The following is an 18,158-nucleotide window of genomic DNA, read 5'->3' as shown; positions in this document are numbered from 1 at the left end:
CTAATGTGAGTTTGTACAGTAGACTTTACTGATAAGTAATAAATGACACACACCAGATTTGCATTAATAATTGTTTCATTTGGTTACTCGGGGGAAAACACATCACATTTTCACCATTCATTCAATTGTTTTATGTACACAAATAACAGGCTTATTTTAATACTTTTAAAATATTTGTACAAAATACACTGTTCTCCCTTTTATAATATGTGTTTATCTGAAGAGGCATCTGACTGCAAAACATCAGCAGATGTGCATTGTTAATTTGTGATCACTTGACAGGCTTATCGAGGGCTTGTTAATATTATTGCATGCTGAAACACCGTTATTGCATAATTCATTCCTTTTATGGGTATCGGGGTTGGAGGAGTCATACCCACACCAACTTCGCTGGGAATTCTGGGAAGGTTTGAATGAAAGTTATAATAAATATGAGTTTCATAAACCTGAGGAGAGTTAGTAACCTGTAGGGGGAGGAAAACCTGAAAGAGATTAAACCCAGGCTGCTCTCTTAATATTTTTTTACTGTTCATAAGACATCTGGGGAGAATAGATTGGCAAAATCTTCTTGAAAAGAAACAGTGATTGTATATGAGAGGAAAGAGGGGATACGCTACGTCAGGCCAAGAGTGAAGTAACAGTGTCTTCAGTATAATTACAGGCAGTGATCTGCCTTTCCTGACCTGTAACACTGTTTGATCAATTGGCAACACAACCCATCATGTCAGTCACATGTGTCCACACTGACAAAAACAAGCACACACCCACATAACAGACACACACACACCTCATCCAGCTCAGATACACAGCAAAATTTCCGTATGACAAGATAGAAAACAGAGTCAAATTGTTGAGTCAAATTGTTGTCCTTATTTGACCCACCCAAAAAACAAAAACATATAATTGGATTAGTTGCTCAGCTGTTTTACAAACAGTACAGTTATTTATTTTTTTAATATATTTATATATATATTTCAAAAATGAACTTTAGAAAAGTGATAACTGGCACTGTTTGGGATCCTGTGACCATGGGGGCGAACACCCGCGAGGCTACATAAGCACATACTTGGATTCGGAAAATACAAAAGTCGTGGTTTGTAGTCGCTTGCAGAGGCTGCTGTCTACACTTCACATGCACTGTCGGAGTGAAAGACAAAAAATGCGTCCGCCTTTGCGAAAGCGTGGGACAACACAACACAGCTGGCTAGCAACAATAAATCCTGTACCTTCAATAGATGGTGAGGCGCTTCACAGCAGGTAGCTTTTCAGTGGAATGCATATAAATAAGAGTTCAAACGACAAGGTATGGAGGGAGTGGGAGGCTAACTCACAGAAACAAAAGAACCACATTATTATTAGGTAACCAGCGGGGCAACACAATCAGTCACACTCTATCCATTTCACAATTACAAACTAAGACAGGTTAAAATGTTAGTTTGTGTAATAATTAGAAGTGTATCTGAAAATAAAACATCCCTGTTAATGATCTCATTTGTGATAGCTGAAGGGGGTAGACTGGCTTTTACTTATTTTCCTGCTTACACAGGAGTGAAACAGGCCTCTGAGTTAATGTCAAGCTGTGGGGCCTTAGCCCAGCGCTGTGTGTCGGGGAAAAGTGTCTTTCCATTTCATCATTAAAGCTGCTTTTCTGACATTAATTATATTTATCCACCATAAATGGACAGTGAGTGATGAAAATTGTGTCTTATGACACAAAACAGTTGCTCTGCTGTAGTTATTAAAGCCAGTTTTGTACTGGACTACACTGTACTCAGCGTTCTCTAATATTCTGTCTCCCTTTCTGTTTGTATCAGTATAACATACAGTAGTCCACTACACTGTACAGCTGTACCTGTAAAAGGACTTGTTCTGTCACGTGCACATTTTCTGCATCTAAAGAAACTGGTTTTGAATGATGTAATTTAAAGCATAACCTGTGCGGGCAAGGGGAGGGGGAAATGCCAACCTGGGTACTGGTTACATGACGACCAAATGACAGACCAAAGCTTTAAAAACAAAACGTGGAAAACTCTTTTAAAAGGGTTTAAAATGTGGGCTAAAACTGTGTGTGGAGAGATTTTCGGTAGCTTAAATGAAGTCACTTGGACTGTGAATGGGCCCGACGATCCCTTTGTTTGTTTTTTTGTGGCTCTCCCTGAACTTGTATCCCGAAGACGCTGGGGGGAGAAGCTTGAAAGTGAAAGGTACACAGGTATAACATCACCCGCAGAGGGGATAAGCTGCAGTCATTCCTTCTCGTCTGGAGCTTCGTCTGTCAGACGGCATATGAAAGGTAACAATTTCAACAACATTTAAAATAACCGCACACAAATCAAAGAGGTAAAAGTCGCTTTCTGAAAACTGTGCTGTGAGGCTTGTTCGTCCGAAGATTTGGAGGCGATTAAAGTGCGTGCTGGTCACTGTCAGAACTGTCCAGTGAAAACCTTTGTTCTCTCGTCACGTCATGTAAAGGAGACGGTTACCTCTTCACTCATATCCCTCCTTTCCTCCACAAGTGCTCCTCTTTTTTCTCCTCTCTCTCTTCTAAAAGTGAGGTCTGTTTGTCCGAATGTGGAGCGATGCACTTTGAGAAACTGCAGGTAGGTCCATATACGCGGCTCTTGGAGTTTGGCAACGAGTCGTAAAGTTGTCATTTTCTCAAAACACGATCAGATCGGGGTGAAAGGTTGCTTTGCTTCCACAAGCGTCTTAAGGAAGTTATTTTAGACAAGGGAAATGCTTCAAAACTCAATACCAGACACAGAGCTCAGTTTCAGTGGATTTTTCTGCAGTAGAGAAAAATATGCTGGTTTTGTCCATCACAGAAACCGGATCCAGGGCTGTGGCTAGATGGAGTAGGTGGAGCTCTCAGACTGCTGGCGGATGTAGCACTGGAAACTCTTGTCTCCAATCGGATGCTCTCTGAGGACAAAGAAAAGGGAAAAAAAATGTGACTGCAGTGTTCTGAACTAGCGCCTCCACTTTGTTAAAGATACAATAAATGCATTCATCTATAACTTAACCTCCTAATACAACACAAGCAGTGCACGTACTGGCTGCCTATCTTTGTCTTCTTGAACTTGTCGCGTTTGTACTTGGTGTGCTGCTGTTCCAGCGTCTGCACGGCTGAAATGATCTGCTTCAGGGTTTTGTAGGTCTCCTGGGGGTCGTCTATGACGAAGGTGGAGTACTCCTCCTGCTCGGGGCCGTCATATACCGACTTACTGCCGCAGGCCTCTGCAGCGGGAAACGGAATGAGAGACGGAAATGTGAAAAAACACAAATGTGGGAAGTTTGAAAAAACAAACAAACATGCGCTTGGCATTTAACCTTGCATCTTGATCAGTTTGGTCATGTATGTGCTGAACAGAGAGTAAATCCTCTCGGTCTCTCTGTCACCATCTACATCCAGCTGGATGTTTGCCGGGAGGCCGCTGAAAAAAACGAAGCGTGCATGGAATGAGAGAGAGCGGAAACAAAGCACAGGAATGTGAAGCTGCGCAGATGTTAGCAACTTTATGTACCCGGTGCAGGGCGTACACCCGGGAGCCGTGTCTGCTGAGAGCTTGCAGCACAGCCAGTGGCCGTTGAGGTAGGCTGAGGGGTGGTAGGTGCTCAGGCGTTTGCGGTTGCACTGGCTGACTTTGGTCAGGATGTCGATCCAGTCGCGCGCCTCTACGCAGTTATTGGCCTGGATGTAGAGCGCCCGCTCTGGCTGAATGACCTGGAACATCTGAAGGAGGAGTGTGGGAAGAAAAGAGTGCAAGTTAGGTAAGAAAGTAAACACTTGTAGGAGAGATTTGGGCCCAAATGCTCAAACCCTCAAATATTTCACAAGGGCTCACAGGGGGTTCCTTACATTTTTCATTTTGAAAGACTCCTCCTCCAGCCGCTCTACAGCCAGAATGTTCTCTATGGGAATGCTGCAAAGAGCTCCCTCACCTGGTGGGAACAGGAACAACATCAGACATGGAACTGTTGAGGTAATAACAAACTGGATTGTTATGACTGTCATTGAGATGCGTAGTATGGTGTAAATACACATTTTATTTGACCTGTTCCGTCCAGCTTCTTTTCTTGTTAGGCTTTCTGCTTTGTGGCAAATTGTCGTGATAAGGAGTTGTAGTATTTTCATATGGACTTTTTTTTTTAAAGAAAAAAAATTGTTTTACTCATATCGTAAGTTTTTAATCTAACAGTTAAAAGAGACAATTGGCTACCATTTCTAAGATGTTTAATTTGTTACACTTTACACCCATGCAGATTGTTGAGATCAGTTTTAACATCAATTATAAGCTTGTGACTTCTCTTTGTAGGATGATATTTCACCTTTCTTCATTACGTAACCATTTAAAAATCAGAAAGAGATCTACATATGTGGAAGATCTAATACAAAAGATGATATTAGAAAGCACAGCTGGTTTATTCCACATCAGTTCATGAAATGAGTTCAGCCTGCCAGGCCATGTCAAGATGTTGTCTAGGTATGAATGTGAGAGTGAATGAATAGTGGTATTGTAAAGCGCTTTGAGGGGTTCCGAAAAGCGCTATATAAATGCAATCCATTATTATTATTATTAGGTAGGATGATGTTTGAGCAGCTCCCAGAAGATAATTTTAAGCTATATTTCCAAATCTCTATCTCTATTTTTATGGCCTTTATAGACTTTTATCAGCAGGATGCACTCATAGGAAGTCATATGGTTTAACAAAGGAAGTTGATAACCACCATTGTGATTCCCATTTTTCTAAGTAGTATAGCCCTCTGCTTAAGGAATTTGAAAACTGCTCATGTATGTGTGTTCAGTAACCTAATATCCTCCACATATGTTGGATGATGAGTATGCAGATTTTGTCCCATGTCCCCACCATCCTGATGATACACAATCAGGTGAGTAAACAACGTTACTGGGATCACGAGCAGATCACAAGAGCGCACCTTTCGTTCTGTGGTAGGTGAATTCGTGGTTGGTGAGACGAAACCATCTCTTCTTGAAGTTTTTCATTCCAAACCGGTTTCTCCCCTGGGCTCTCTTTATCATGAACCTGTACAAAAATGGGAAAGAAAAATACGAGATGAGCATTTTTATTTCTTCACGCCGGAAAGTGTGCTACCTAAATGTGTAAGACGAAAAGCTATTTGTAAATGCCATTTTATTCGCTTAAAAGGGATCGGCTGCAGTCCTCTATTAATCATTCCAGTTACATGCTGGCAGTTATTTGAATTAACTGCTGCTGTACATGTTTTTGTTTTTTTTTAAGTACAGTACAGCTCTCATAGATCATGAGCCTATGAGTCAAAAAATGAGATGGGTCAGCAGGTAAAGGTACCAGTGTTTTTGCATATTTTACCCCAGTACCAACAAATTGTGCATAAATCACTGACTAAAACAGGATTCTAGTGATTTATTTCCAGCCTTCCATATAACCACTGATTTCTCTTTATTCCATTTCATTATGAAAATATACATGCTAGAGATGAAATGCAAGAAAAATGATGCATGACATCATCAGCACTCATTTTTTAGGGAATAAGCCAATCAATTTCTTAGTTGTTTAAAAGTTATTGTATTTTTTAAAGTTTTGTAAAACTGTGTTTACATGTCACTCTCTTTTGCGCCTTAATGCCATCAATATGATGTAAATATCCAATATAATGGATTAGATATCTTCAAGGATGTATTCTGATTTCTATAAACTGACATTCACATTCAATTAAAGGAACCAGTGGTTGCCTGTTGCTTGAAATCATTGTATTAAAATGTTTCTAATGTTTTGTGAAAGACACAATTCATTGTTAAAACATGTAAAACCACTGGTATGCTCCTTTTAAGGATAGTAAACAGCAGAAGGTTTTCATTTTTGCTTTTTAGGGGCCAAAGGTCATGTGAAATACAAAAGCACCAACACTTTCCCACAACACAATTTGAACTCTTTACTACAGAGTGAAGAACATGCTGGTCTCACACCTGCTGCAAGCTGTGTTGGAAACTCAGTTGTGTTTAGTAGCGATATGGTCACAGTCTAGACTCTAGAGTAAGGACATAAAGGGTCAGGATGGGGGCAGATATGTGATCCAAGAAATGCTCACACAGTAGTCCACCTGACATGTCTGTCAGGTGGAGTCAAAACCCCTTTGTCATCAACAACTCAAATTTTAAGTCAGTCTTTACTATTTACTTGCCATTTATCAGTCAGCTAATACATTTACCAGTTATTGGTCACTATGTCTAGTAATGAATTTTAGCTGTTTGTTGTGTTTAACAACAAACTGTGTTTACTTATTTGCACTGTTAGCAAACAATTAAGTTATATTTAGCTATTTTGACTGTAAATTCATACTTTTAGTTAACAATTTCAACAACTAACCATATTTTTAGTTAATAATTTCTAACCATTTGGTCATAATTTAAGCTAACACCCAATTTAATAGCTGTTCATTATGTTTAGTGACCAATATTATCTTTTTGTTTCATGTTTATCCATACAATTAGCTAACAATTAATTTTTATTGAGCTAATTTTATAAAGTTATTGCAATTTTAAATCCGGTTTTAATTAACACTTTCATCATGAATCATTTTAGTCAAAATTTAACCATGATTCTATTTAACAGCTATTTAGTTTAGTACCAGTGTTTACCAAAAGCTGTGCTTGTTAATCTGTACCATTTAGCTAACAATTGACCTTTAGTTTAACTGTTTAGCATGCTTAACCATAAACTGTGGTAACTTCATATTGTTAGCTAGCGTTTAACTTAAACTGAGGCATTTTAACTGTAAAGCCATAGTTTTCGCTAACGATTTTAACTGCTAACCTTTTTTTTTTTAAACAAATCATTCCCAACCTTTTAGTTATAGATTTAGCTATGACTCTATTTACCAGCTACGTATTGTGTTTAGTGACCAGTGTTTGACTAGAAGCTGTGCTTGTTTAACCATATAATTAGCTGACAACTAACTTTTATTGAGCTAACTTCACTATAAATCAAATTTTTAGCTAACAATTTAAATTGCTAACCACATTTTTAACGACTGACTTGACTACCTTTTTAGTCATATTTTAGCTCACTCCATTCAACAGCTATTGATTATATTTAGTGACCAATTTTAACAGTTTTTCATGTTTAATTGGAAACTTTGCCTTTTTATCTGTAATGTTAAGTCAGAGTCTTACTCAGTTGTAGCTTGCTATTTTAACTGTAAATGCATATGTATAGCTAATAAATAAAATTGCTTAATCTTAATTTTGTCATATCCAAAGTTTCATCATTTTATAGCAGTATCCGGTTGTTCAGTCTGACGTCACTAGCCGTGTCTGGACCTAAACTCCGCTGCAGGTCCATATATCAATCGATCACTATGGCATTACTGAGAGTTGAAAAACTGTCTAAAGTCTTTCATCTTTAATAAAATGATCAGCGTTCTGCTCTACCAGGTGTAACAATTGAGTTTAACATCCAGGCATCCATGAAAACGGAATTTATGACATTTAACGGAGTTAGAAGTTAGCAGGGAGTTAGCTCACTAGCTTCTAAATACAATATAGCATGTCCTGACTGCGGGGTTTTGGAAACAAATTAAAACGTACAGCTCTGCTATCACTTCCAACATAAATGAAGACAGAAAACTAAACAGCTAGCCCAACTGAAGTTGGGCTAGCTGGTATATAATGATGTGCTACGTGACCGCTAGCGACACAGCTATGTTAGCATAATATAAACAAGCTAACTTTTTTCCACTCGATAAAAGTTAACGTGAGTGTTCTCGGTGGTCAGGAACAAATGTAATCGCATGGCAGGATGCTGTAAAAGGACCAAACTTCAGCCAGGAGAACAACTGAGATAATCCATCCATAATACGAGGTTAGTCATTCATATACTGCTGCATGGGCTGGGCTGTAGTTACATCCTAAGGTTTTAAAAACTGAGCTTAAATAAATGATTAGCGGTAATAAAAGCTGAGGGAGGTCAACAGTGATCACTGACTGTTTTAGGAGCTTTTTGAGATTAAATAGAAGAAAATACATAACATTAAACATGTTAACAACACAAAAGCCATATTAAACGCAGACTACTTTAGGCCCGGAAGTAGGATTCATCGCGTCATCACTGAACAACCGGATAGCATTTGCCAATTTATACTTTTTGCAATTATTTTAGCTAGCTATTTCCCCTTTTGACAATTACTTTGAATTATTTTTTACTATTTTACTATAAACTTTTAACTAAATGAAATATAAAATATAATTTTTGTTTTGTTTGTGTTTTAACTTTAATAAAATACACCCTCTCGTGACATACTGTACCCTTGGTTAACAATCACTGCAGTAACCCACCCCTGCGGTCACACTAAGCATGTCTGGCATTTGGAGGAACAACAAATTATGGCCATCAACACTGGTTACACTTCCTAAGTAAGCAGGCTTAAATGTGTACACTTTACTTTATACCATTACAGCCAGTGTATTCGTCGGTCTACTGCCATGTAAATGCAGAAAGATTAAAATCCAGAGCAGATAATAAGAGTTTCAGATAGTACAACAAGACAGACCACTTGTATACAGGTCAGATATAAAGTAAAGTGCAGCAGCATCTACCACAGCGCATGATGTTGGTGGGAGAAAAAAAAATACCCGGACTGATTTAGGTGGGGACACAGTGCACAAACAGTAGGGGGGTCTCAAGGGGCAAAGCCTTTATATAGAGAATCTCTTACCTGCCCTTCGTGCCTTTTGACCCCTTCCCATCAACCCTCTTTATAGTGAGTTTTACACTCCTACGCACAGTTGCAGAAACAAAAGAGGGTGGGGATGCTGGTGAGTGAATTGCTGGCACAACTAATGTCAAATGGAAACTCTCCTCCTCTTTAATGCCTCATTAGAAACATCAGAACAGCCAACGTGTCAGCACAAAAGAATCTGTTTACTACCTCAGATGGAGCTTTTCCGGAAATGTTTACTTTAAGGAGTCAGGTATGTAAAGGCTGAATCTGCTTCACTGTAACGCAAAGGTCTAGTCTGACAGTCAGATTAGGTTAGTTTTGCATAAAGACGGGAAATGGGGGATCAGACTTATCGGCTGCACATCCATGATGTGATCTCACGTTCCACCACACCCCAAAGACGGATTGAGATCCAGGGAGGGTGGAGGGCATTTTAATATAGTTTAATACAGTGAACCCATTGTCATGTTAAAGAAACTAATGATGATTTGAGCTTCATTACATGGTCAAATATGGGCAGCAGCCTCCAGCAGTCATCAGAAGATGGTCAGATCAATGTTTGATGTATTGTGTGTTTAGAGACGCTCTTTTGCATGCCTTGATGTTGCCGTTCCATTGGCTTAAATTAGTTCTTGATTAGATATTTGCTTTAATGGACAGTTAAACTGGTATACCTAATAAAGTGGCCACTGTGGATATGACCACCTATCTAACGAAGAAGAATCTCGGAGGAGAAGTATTGGAGCTGTTTATAGTCTGCATCTTAAAAAGTTTTAGAAAGCAGGCTCCTTACCCCTCTTTGAGCATGATTGGCGTCTCAATGCTCTTTTGATCCCATTTTCCAGACGTGGAGATCAGATCCAAGAACTGTGGAGGTTAAGCGTAAGAAGGCCATCAATCAAAACGTTTATTGCTGTGGTAAAAGTCTGGGTCGGGCTCATGTGCCATCCCAGTTTTTTTATATCTGTAAAATGAATGCTTTCACATCATTTTATTCACTCATTTATTATCTGTTCATCTGTGTTTATTCTACTTGTGACACGCAAGACTAAAAGACTATTTGATCGTGTGTGTGCTGACAGGCAAAAATTCACTGAATGCAAGAAACGTGAAAGAAAATCAAAGATCAAACACTCACATTCTTCACAGCGTCTGCATATTTCTGCTCGTTGAAGTAGTCGTAAAAAGCAGCCATGTAAGACTCTTTGAAATTGGCCTTGAAGGACACAAAAAAAAGTATGTAAAGAGACAAGAGGTCAGCATTTTTGAACACTTAGACTGAAATACAAAGGAAGTCCAGCTCAGAGACAGGAACGAAAACAGAAAAACTGCACGCTGAGCTGAGAAACTCACAGATTTTGACTTGGCAAGACTCCCCAGGGTCTGGATCGTCTTAGATATGAGGGTGAGGGTTCTCGAAGTGGCAGGGTCCTGAGGGCAGGAAAGGGCGAATAAAATAAAATTCTCAAGCAGGACCAGAGCACAAAAAAGTAAAGCAGGAATGTTTAAACTTGGTTAGCTCTGAATCATGAAATAATTGCCAAAAAAAATATTTTGTTCTTTATTAAACTTTTATTACATTAATAAAAATGAATAATATTTGCTACATCTGGCTCATAAATATAAATAAATATGGCAAATAATAAATCTGTCAGCACAAATAAAAGTGTAAAGCTCCAGAAAAAGATCTGGTATCTCACTGCAAACTTTTCTGTGTTTTAATTGTTATTGTTTATCTACAACTTAGTTATTTTTGTGTACTATAAAGGCAGTGGTGGAGGTCTTTATTAGTAGGAAAGGCTGTAAAAACTATTAAAAAAAAACACAGTTAAAAGGTCCAAATCCATGCCTCCCCTTCCCATTTTCCAAAGCCGTCCAGTGGGTCAGACTGGGGTCTTTGCTGGACCGATTCTGGCCCCCAGGCCTTATTTATGACACCCCTGCACTAGGCGTTAAAGGGTTAACCATCAAACTCACCGGATGGTGCGGTCGTAGATGGAACAGGTTTGGAGAGAGGATGGCTGGAGCGAAAAAACGGAGGAAGATGAAACTGCTCACTGCTGTGTATCGGACGTCTTGGTCAACTAGAGAGCAGAAAACAGAAAGTTTTGATTAGACCTGTTCTGAAAGTCCACAACTTCACAAAAACAGGACTGATGCAGGATATCCACACAAAGAAAACATGTAAAAGCTTCTTCGTTCTGAATGAATGCAGTGCCATGTAATGGCCAACAGGAGGCAGCACAGTATAAGAGACACAGTTCATAATGTGTTACAGATGACCTTAAGGGTTGTAAAGGAGGTTTAAGTGTTTAACAGAGCATAAAAAGCCTTTCTGTTTCTGAGTGAATAGAAAAAAAAAGTGTCCTTGGACATCTTGCACATCCTTTACCATCCTTTATTTCCTGTTTCATATTAGCAGCTTTTTTCATCCCCCTCTAAGCCATTCATTCTCCAGGTTACCTTGGAAACGAGTGGCAGCAGACTCTCGCAGAGAGAAGAAGATATCACACATGACGGTGGGACAGCGAACACCAGAGGTTGTGATAACGTTGAAGATGCGGTCTACATAGTGACGAAGGTTTTCCTGAGGTGTGAAGAGCAGGAGTCAGAAAACACGCACCGGCACAAACTAACAGACTTCTTTGGTTTCTCCTTCTTACCCTGTTCGTCTCCAGGTTTTCTGACTCTTTGAGCTTGACGGGGTCGATTTCACAGGGCTTGTGTTCAGTGCAGATCTGCGGCGAGTTAGAAAAGCGTGCGATTATTATTTCATGAGAGATTTTTCAAACGTAACTCGGGGAAATGAAAAACGTGTTGACATCAAAGTGTCACACCTCATCTATAATTGGCTTGAGCGTGACTTGGAGATAGTGCATTCCTGCCAGCTTCATGGTCTCATCGATGCACTTAGAAGTCAGCGAGTTTCCCCTGAAAATGGTGTTTGGATCCCTGCGAAAAGAACAAAAAAGTGAGAATTTGGAGTGAAAACAAACAAATACTGGTCTAAAAGTTGTAATGAGTCACTCACTGTGTGCGGTTAATTTCAGCATGAGCAATGGCGCTGATGAAAGGCACTATTTTGCCGTAATGAAGAAAGAGACGCACGAGAGGGATGGCGGCTTCTTGCTTCTCTCGACACACCTCCCCGAGAGTATGAGCTGTGGACGCTGAAACGGGCTGAACACAGAGGAGGGGGGTTGAGAAACGGCAGTTAGCAGCACGATTAACAGTACTTGAGTGGGGGGGAGGGGTTAGCAGAGCAGGTGCACACACCTCGACATTAGCGGAGTGCAGCAGCAGATCTCTGAGCGGAGTGTAGTGTTCGGAGGGGAAGACGTGGTCCTCGGTGTAAACGATGTTCAGACGCAGAGAGCCGAGCTCATCAACCTTCACAGACTTCCCCCCGTTCTCCCTGGGCTGCAGAAAGTACCTGCACAGGAAAAAGTGTCGTTTTATAACATCTTTAAAACTAGACTGGATTAAAAACGGACAGTTGTAACATGTAATCCTAAAGCGAGGACTGGGTGGAGGGTGGAATGTGTGCCCTGTTTTTTTCTCACCATGCGTCGTGTACTCCGGCCTGACCCAGGACCCGCAGGGGCACACGCACACCTCCCAGAAACTCATCCCCAAACTTCAGATTGCTGGCGTTCCACAGGTCCACCCTGAACACAAAGAGCATGGAACCGATCAAACACCAGAGAGGCTTGACGCCATGCCAAGTTCAGCGCTGATCCCGGCACAGACAAGACAGCAAACTGACTCACCTCAGCGCCAGTTTGTCAACATCCTCCTCTTCAACGTCAAACTGCCGCTTTGTGTAGCTCAATGGCCGCGTTACCTAGAAATGGAGAAAGTTTCAATTTGTTTACATCCTATTTAAAAAAAACGATTTTAAATCATTTTGGGTGCAAAAGAGGATCTCGCTCACGCTGGTTTGGGGCAGTAAGAAAAGACATTTTGAAGCAATGAAACAAAAAATCTGATCACATGACAGAAATATGATGGATGGGCTATGTTAGAGCGAGGGGGGAGGTGCTGCCAGCTGAAAGCATGACAGGCAATGCACAGTTGTGTTCATGTGGTGGTTAGGAATAAATAGGACGTTCTTGTCGGCTAGAAATCAATGGGCCAGATTGTTTGGTTTGTCTGAATCAATCACAGTCTTGTCCTGCTGTCTGCTGGTGCTGCAACGAGGAGGCCACGGCAGAGTAAGTTCCTCAGCGAGAAGGAGGAGCAAACACAAAAATGTCAGAGTGAGCGAGGGTTAACGGGGTCAGTGTGATAGGGGGTGTATGAAAAATATCTTTACATATAAGCTAATGCAAAGAGAGTGTTTTTTTTTCCAAAGAACATTTTTCTAATTTGTTCACATGTAACGTTGCTAAGCTGTGCTGCCATGTTTTTTTTTCTCTCTAAAAAAAGCTTTTTTCCTCTTGGATCATTGCAACGCTCTGACCTTGGGGTGAATTTGCTGGGACGTCCACTCTTATAAAGATCGTGGCATTGTGCAAACATAGATTTTCCAGAAAGGCAAACAGCTAAAACTTCTGCTTTTAAAGAGGTGATCACACTTGCTGATGATCAGTTAATTGAGTGGATTTAATTAACGGCACCTTGATGATACTGACCGAGAAGTAAGGTTGTACTTAGTCTTTCACATGAGTGCACGAAATCCCGTGAAAACTTTCTGTTTCACATGACTGTAGCTTGTTGATACTAACTATACATTAGCTTGTTAGCATTTGTTTATTAGCCACGCTTGTTTTTGTAAAAGTTACAATGTCTGCTTTATTTCTACAATTAGTAATCACAGCTCAAACCCCCCCGCCCCCAATTATTTATCTTATGCCTCCCCTCAGTTCCTGTCTTTTTAATGCCTCGCTGCCTGAAAGCCCACTTTGGAAGCAAACCTGCTCCTAAACTTCCAGCAAACATGCCCGAGTGAGCTAACAGGATATTATGTCAAAAACAGAGTGATAGCAAACACCTGGCATTGCCACACTGCCCCAAAGCCTTGGAGTCAATAGCTATGAGGGCTCTACGTAGTTATGCTCTTCATACAGACCACAATTTACTATCTTAGATTCTAAAAATCAATAATTCAGCTCGTGTTTAATGTATGTGAAGCCTGTGCAAATACCACTGCTCATTCAGTGGGAGGAACATATGAGGTTCGAGGTTTTTCACTAGCCATGAAAACCTCTAACTTGATACAAAAATGAGGTGTTGTTCACGAATAGTTATCAGTAATTTGGGAATAACCCCTCCCCAAGTAAAACACAACAGTTTAACTCATCAATAACCTCGTTCAAGTGTAATAAAGAGAATTATAAGGTCAATGGCCTTTCAGAGGAACTGGGATTGTGAATCAGGCCACATTTGACATGAAACTGGAAAATTGACAATTACACTTATTTGTATTGTTAATATATATATTTTTTCATTTCTTGACACACTACCTCAAAATAGAAAACCTCCTCAAACTGTGGATTGTTGGTTTTTCTCTTCACCTTAGTCTTCTTGGCTTCTGACCTGAGCAGTAAAGAAAAGCAGATGGAGATAAATCATCCACATCCATGTATATTCAAAGCTAAACGTGATAAAGTTGTACATGCTGACTTCTAAAATCACACTTAATTGTGTAAGATCTCACACCTTGAAGGACCTAGCAAGGACACGGCAGCGTAGGGGTCACATTGGCCGTTGACAATCGGAAGACCTTGGCACTCCAGTACTCTGCAGAAACAGACGAAGTGAACATCAGCGAATGAGCACACACACACACACACACACACACACACACACACACACACACACACACACATCATAGTCCTACAAGTTGTGTCACAATAACAGCTGTAAAAACCCAGATGTTCTTTACAATATACTAATTATTTTAAGTTCAGGTGTTCTAATCTCCAATCCTTAATAAAAGAGGAGTTGGCTCAACTGTTTCCTTCATTTAAAAATAGCAGCAAAAGAAAAAAAAGGTGAAGGATGAAGAGATCGCCAAATACCAATGGTAAAACAAAACCGTCTGAATATACTCCTGGAGGACTCTTAAAGCCCCATTACACTTTACATAATCAGTTAATGATATTACTCGTAATAGGGTCATGAGTACTGTCAAGATCATTGAGAGCTGACACCCAATCTCCCAGCCCTGCACACCCAGTAAGAGCCTCAGACCTCTAGTCAACCCGCCTATAGGATAAGAACAAAAAAGAAGCTATTATCAACACAGAAATAATTGCTATTGTGCACGTAGCATCCGACCACATATGCAAGTTTCTGTGGAGGTAAACAACCAGCAAACAACCTGCATGCAAAAAGTAGATGACTGTGCTTTTGTGATTATTTGAGTTTATTCTGGAGGTTCTCAGTATCTTAGTGCTAAAAAAAAGACTCAATACAGCTCAAAATTAATTTAAGAATCAATTTTTTCTAATTTGAAGACATTAAAGAAATTTACCTGAATACACCTGCATATACTTTTTGAGATAATTGGTGACATCTGAAGCCTTTGTGAGAATTTAAGGATGTTTTTCCTGCTGGTCAGGCTAAATACAGTTTAACCCATGATTAATGTCTTTAAATCACTCCTGTGCCTTTCCTGGAGAAAACGTCCATTCAGCTTTACCCACGGACTATTTAACAACAGACAATGTGTCACCACTTCCTGTCATTGTGCAAAGAAAAAGCGAGGCCAACACATCTCAGAAATGGGTGCTGACATCTTGGGCTGGTGATGTCATTTGAAACAAGAGTTTTCTGGGCATACACGTTCCCTGTAGACTTGTTTTGCTCTTAGCTTGGTTTGCACCAGCGCAAAGTGGCGACTTCAGGTCCACCTGTCAAGAATGTGTGGCTTTACCAGGTTGAAAAAAAATCCCTCAACATCTTAAAATAATACAAAACCAATTACATACATGAATAAAACTATTCTTTTTTTAAAAAATTCCAATCATTGCCATCATTCTGTGTGAACGTTTCATTTAGAAAAATAGTTTGAATGCCAGCAGCTGGCACACAGTGACCATCGAGGCATTCTGGGACAAATCCCCCACCGGGCTGTGCTGAGAAACACATGAAAAAAAAAAGATGTAAGAAAGTAATTCCCTCTGAGCTGTTTGGCAAGTGCCTGTGCCAGTTTTAAATCCAGCGCCATTCAGCAACTACAGTCACGACCCAAGCGTCACTTGTGAGAAGTTACAGGAAAATAAGATCACATTAAAACCATCAAAACTGTATCTTTAGGGAAATAGACAAAGATTTAGTTTAGAGGAAACTAAACACAGGAAGGCTTTTGGTCCATAAGTGACACCCAAGAATTGTGATTTTTCTAAAAAATATGACATTTATTTCACTTCTTTCATTATAAATAAACACACTGCATTTTAAAGTAGATAATATAAAGATTGTTTACACTTTATAGTATAAAAATCTATGATCGCCACATTTTATTAAGTTATTGACATCTTGCATATTCTAATTTCTCCCCTATGGTATAATGTAAGTATATTTTTCATCTTATTTGTGTGACGTGGACAGTTTATATGCTACAAAAAGCAAGCTGTTAAAAAGTTCCCTTTTAAAGCACAAAGAACTAAAAACTAACCGAACGCTGGCTGAGTACACTAAAAAAAAGGTCAGGACGAAGCGGTAAAATGATGTTTCAGAGTGATTCACTGTAATCTATGTCTACGTGTCACCGCTGTCCTCCTACCCCATGACATCATGCTGTAAGGAGATTAGCATCCAAACAGGACACCCAGCGGGACGAATCACTTCCTGTGTGTCACCACTTGTGATGCACCACTAGTCACAACACATGATGAACTACACGGCAAATCACAGAAGCGCTGCCCGCAATTGAATAGACACACATGTATGCACACAGATGCGCGTGCACACGCAGGTCCCCTAATAAGGAATAAGAAGTGGGCTGGGTTAAGCATCACTAATGCCAGAGCACTTCCTGGCCAGTAAGCTTGTTTATATAACCCTTGTTTGGCCTACAATCCTGGCCCCACGCTACCTCATCACTGCTGTGAGCTCTGGCATGCCAGACAGCGGTGGAGATCCGGACTTTTTTTTGGTTGTTTTAGTCCACATTACTCATATTAGGTTAATGTGCTTCACCGCTGCACCCATGCTTCCTGTCAAAAACAATATCACTCAAATAAAAGAGAAACTAATTACATCACAGCCCAGACAAATAGAGTGGATGTGATTATGAGTCAGTGTCTCTGATGGCTACACCACTGCGATATATGAGAGCAGGGACGTTATAAGGCACTTGTTATCTCCTGATGTCCCCCATGGTTTTACACGACCAGCTCCAATCTGCCTGTCAGTGTCTCGAGTCATCAGTTTTCTCAGCATTTTGTTTACCTGTCTGTTTCCAAACAGGGCCCACAAGGAGCCTGCATGAACTCTGATACACTGCCTCAGGGGACTCTGAGTCAGTGATATTTGCGGTTGCAAGCTGAGAGAAAAAAGAAAGAGAAATGGGGAAAAGAAATACTGAAGGTGGAAATTAGAAACAAGCGAGCACTACAAACCGTTACTGATCCCTAAAGGCTCGAGGCTACATGTAGCACTACATGTAGATATTACTGAGAGGTCAGATTGAGGCATCTAGAATACAGCAGTCAAGATCGACTAGGGACAAGCTAGAGACATAAGCAGTACGCTAAAGTTGGAACAATTTGTGAAGGCAAATTTTAATTCATATTTGCGCCTTTAGACTGAAGCCGTGAAGGATCATAGATATGTTTTATCACCTGAAAATGGGTCTTTTAAAAAATAAGTTTGTCCTACAGTGGCCACCGTAGCTAGGGTTATGCACTTGAATTAAGTGGGGTAAAAAACAGAATTCGGTTAACTGAATCTGCAATCTACTGACATCTAGTGGTGAGATTTTCCCCACTGTACCTTTAAGTCTAGCAATAACCTCTGGGACTAAAAAGTGTCAAAAACTGCAGTTCCTCTAATCACCACTTGAGGCTGAGTCCCACATTGAAATGTCAACTCTACATTAATATACTTGTATCTCAATACTTAATAGTATGTATTAAGCATGTATTAAGATGCATTTTTATAGCCCGATATTAAAACACAAAAAAAAGATTTTATTGTCTCAGTGCAAATGTTCCCCACTCATAAATACAGTGGGAATTTATTCTTATAACTCTCAAGTCTAAATATTGTTATCTAGACAGCTGTTAAGTCTTAGAGTTAAGGGCATAGTCCGTTTGACTGACAGGCAGCTTCCAGTTACTCCAGTCACGCTTGACCTCTTGGTTTGTGGTGTTGGTGCCTTTTGGAGCATTTATAATTAAATTACCTGACAAATGATATGGTTCGCTGTGTAGCTAATTATGACATGTTGTGAGGTTGGTTCTGGCTTGGCATTAATTAGCTGGTA

General features: G+C 40.1%; 1 protein-coding gene across 5 annotated transcripts in view; it reads right to left on the bottom strand.

The window, feature by feature from the left end:
* Positions 1-46: 46 nt before the first annotated feature.
* Positions 47-18,158, bottom strand: part of rasa3 (RAS p21 protein activator 3) — a 40,001-nt gene continuing 21,889 nt past the window's right edge. The window contains exons 6-25 of one of the 5 annotated variants that reach the window (XM_082539502.1): positions 14,384-14,464; positions 14,188-14,260; positions 12,493-12,566; positions 12,286-12,390; positions 11,999-12,155; positions 11,754-11,902; positions 11,560-11,674; positions 11,386-11,460; positions 11,186-11,309; positions 10,700-10,806; positions 10,076-10,153; positions 9,861-9,938; positions 9,516-9,589; positions 8,717-8,776; positions 4,940-5,046; positions 3,860-3,975; positions 3,525-3,733; positions 3,331-3,434; positions 3,054-3,237; positions 48-2,922 (exon numbers count right to left, since the gene is read on the bottom strand). In XM_082539502.1, coding sequence (XP_082395628.1) covers positions 2,847-2,922; positions 3,054-3,237; positions 3,331-3,434; positions 3,525-3,733; positions 3,860-3,975; positions 4,940-5,046; positions 8,717-8,776; positions 9,516-9,589; positions 9,861-9,938; positions 10,076-10,153; positions 10,700-10,806; positions 11,186-11,309; positions 11,386-11,460; positions 11,560-11,674; positions 11,754-11,902; positions 11,999-12,155; positions 12,286-12,390; positions 12,493-12,566; positions 14,188-14,260; positions 14,384-14,464 — 2,146 coding nt within the window. In that variant the 3' untranslated portion in view covers positions 48-2,846. Of the gene's footprint in view, positions 2,923-3,053; positions 3,238-3,330; positions 3,435-3,524; positions 3,734-3,859; positions 3,976-4,939; positions 5,047-8,716; positions 8,777-9,515; positions 9,590-9,860; positions 9,939-10,075; positions 10,154-10,699; positions 10,807-11,185; positions 11,310-11,385; positions 11,461-11,559; positions 11,675-11,753; positions 12,156-12,285; positions 12,391-12,492; positions 12,567-14,187; positions 14,261-14,383; positions 14,465-18,158 lie in introns of all 5 variants that reach the window. The other 4 variants (XM_082539503.1, XM_082539504.1, XM_082539505.1 and 1 more) reach the window with 4 other exon arrangements.

The sequence above is a fragment of the Aulonocara stuartgranti genome (assembly GCF_965226115.1).
Source record: "Aulonocara stuartgranti genome assembly, chromosome: 1".
Classification (NCBI taxonomy): Eukaryota; Metazoa; Chordata; class Actinopteri; order Cichliformes; family Cichlidae; genus Aulonocara; species Aulonocara stuartgranti.
Note: the sequence above shows the minus strand (reverse complement) of the source record. Positions and strands in the feature narration are given on the sequence as shown.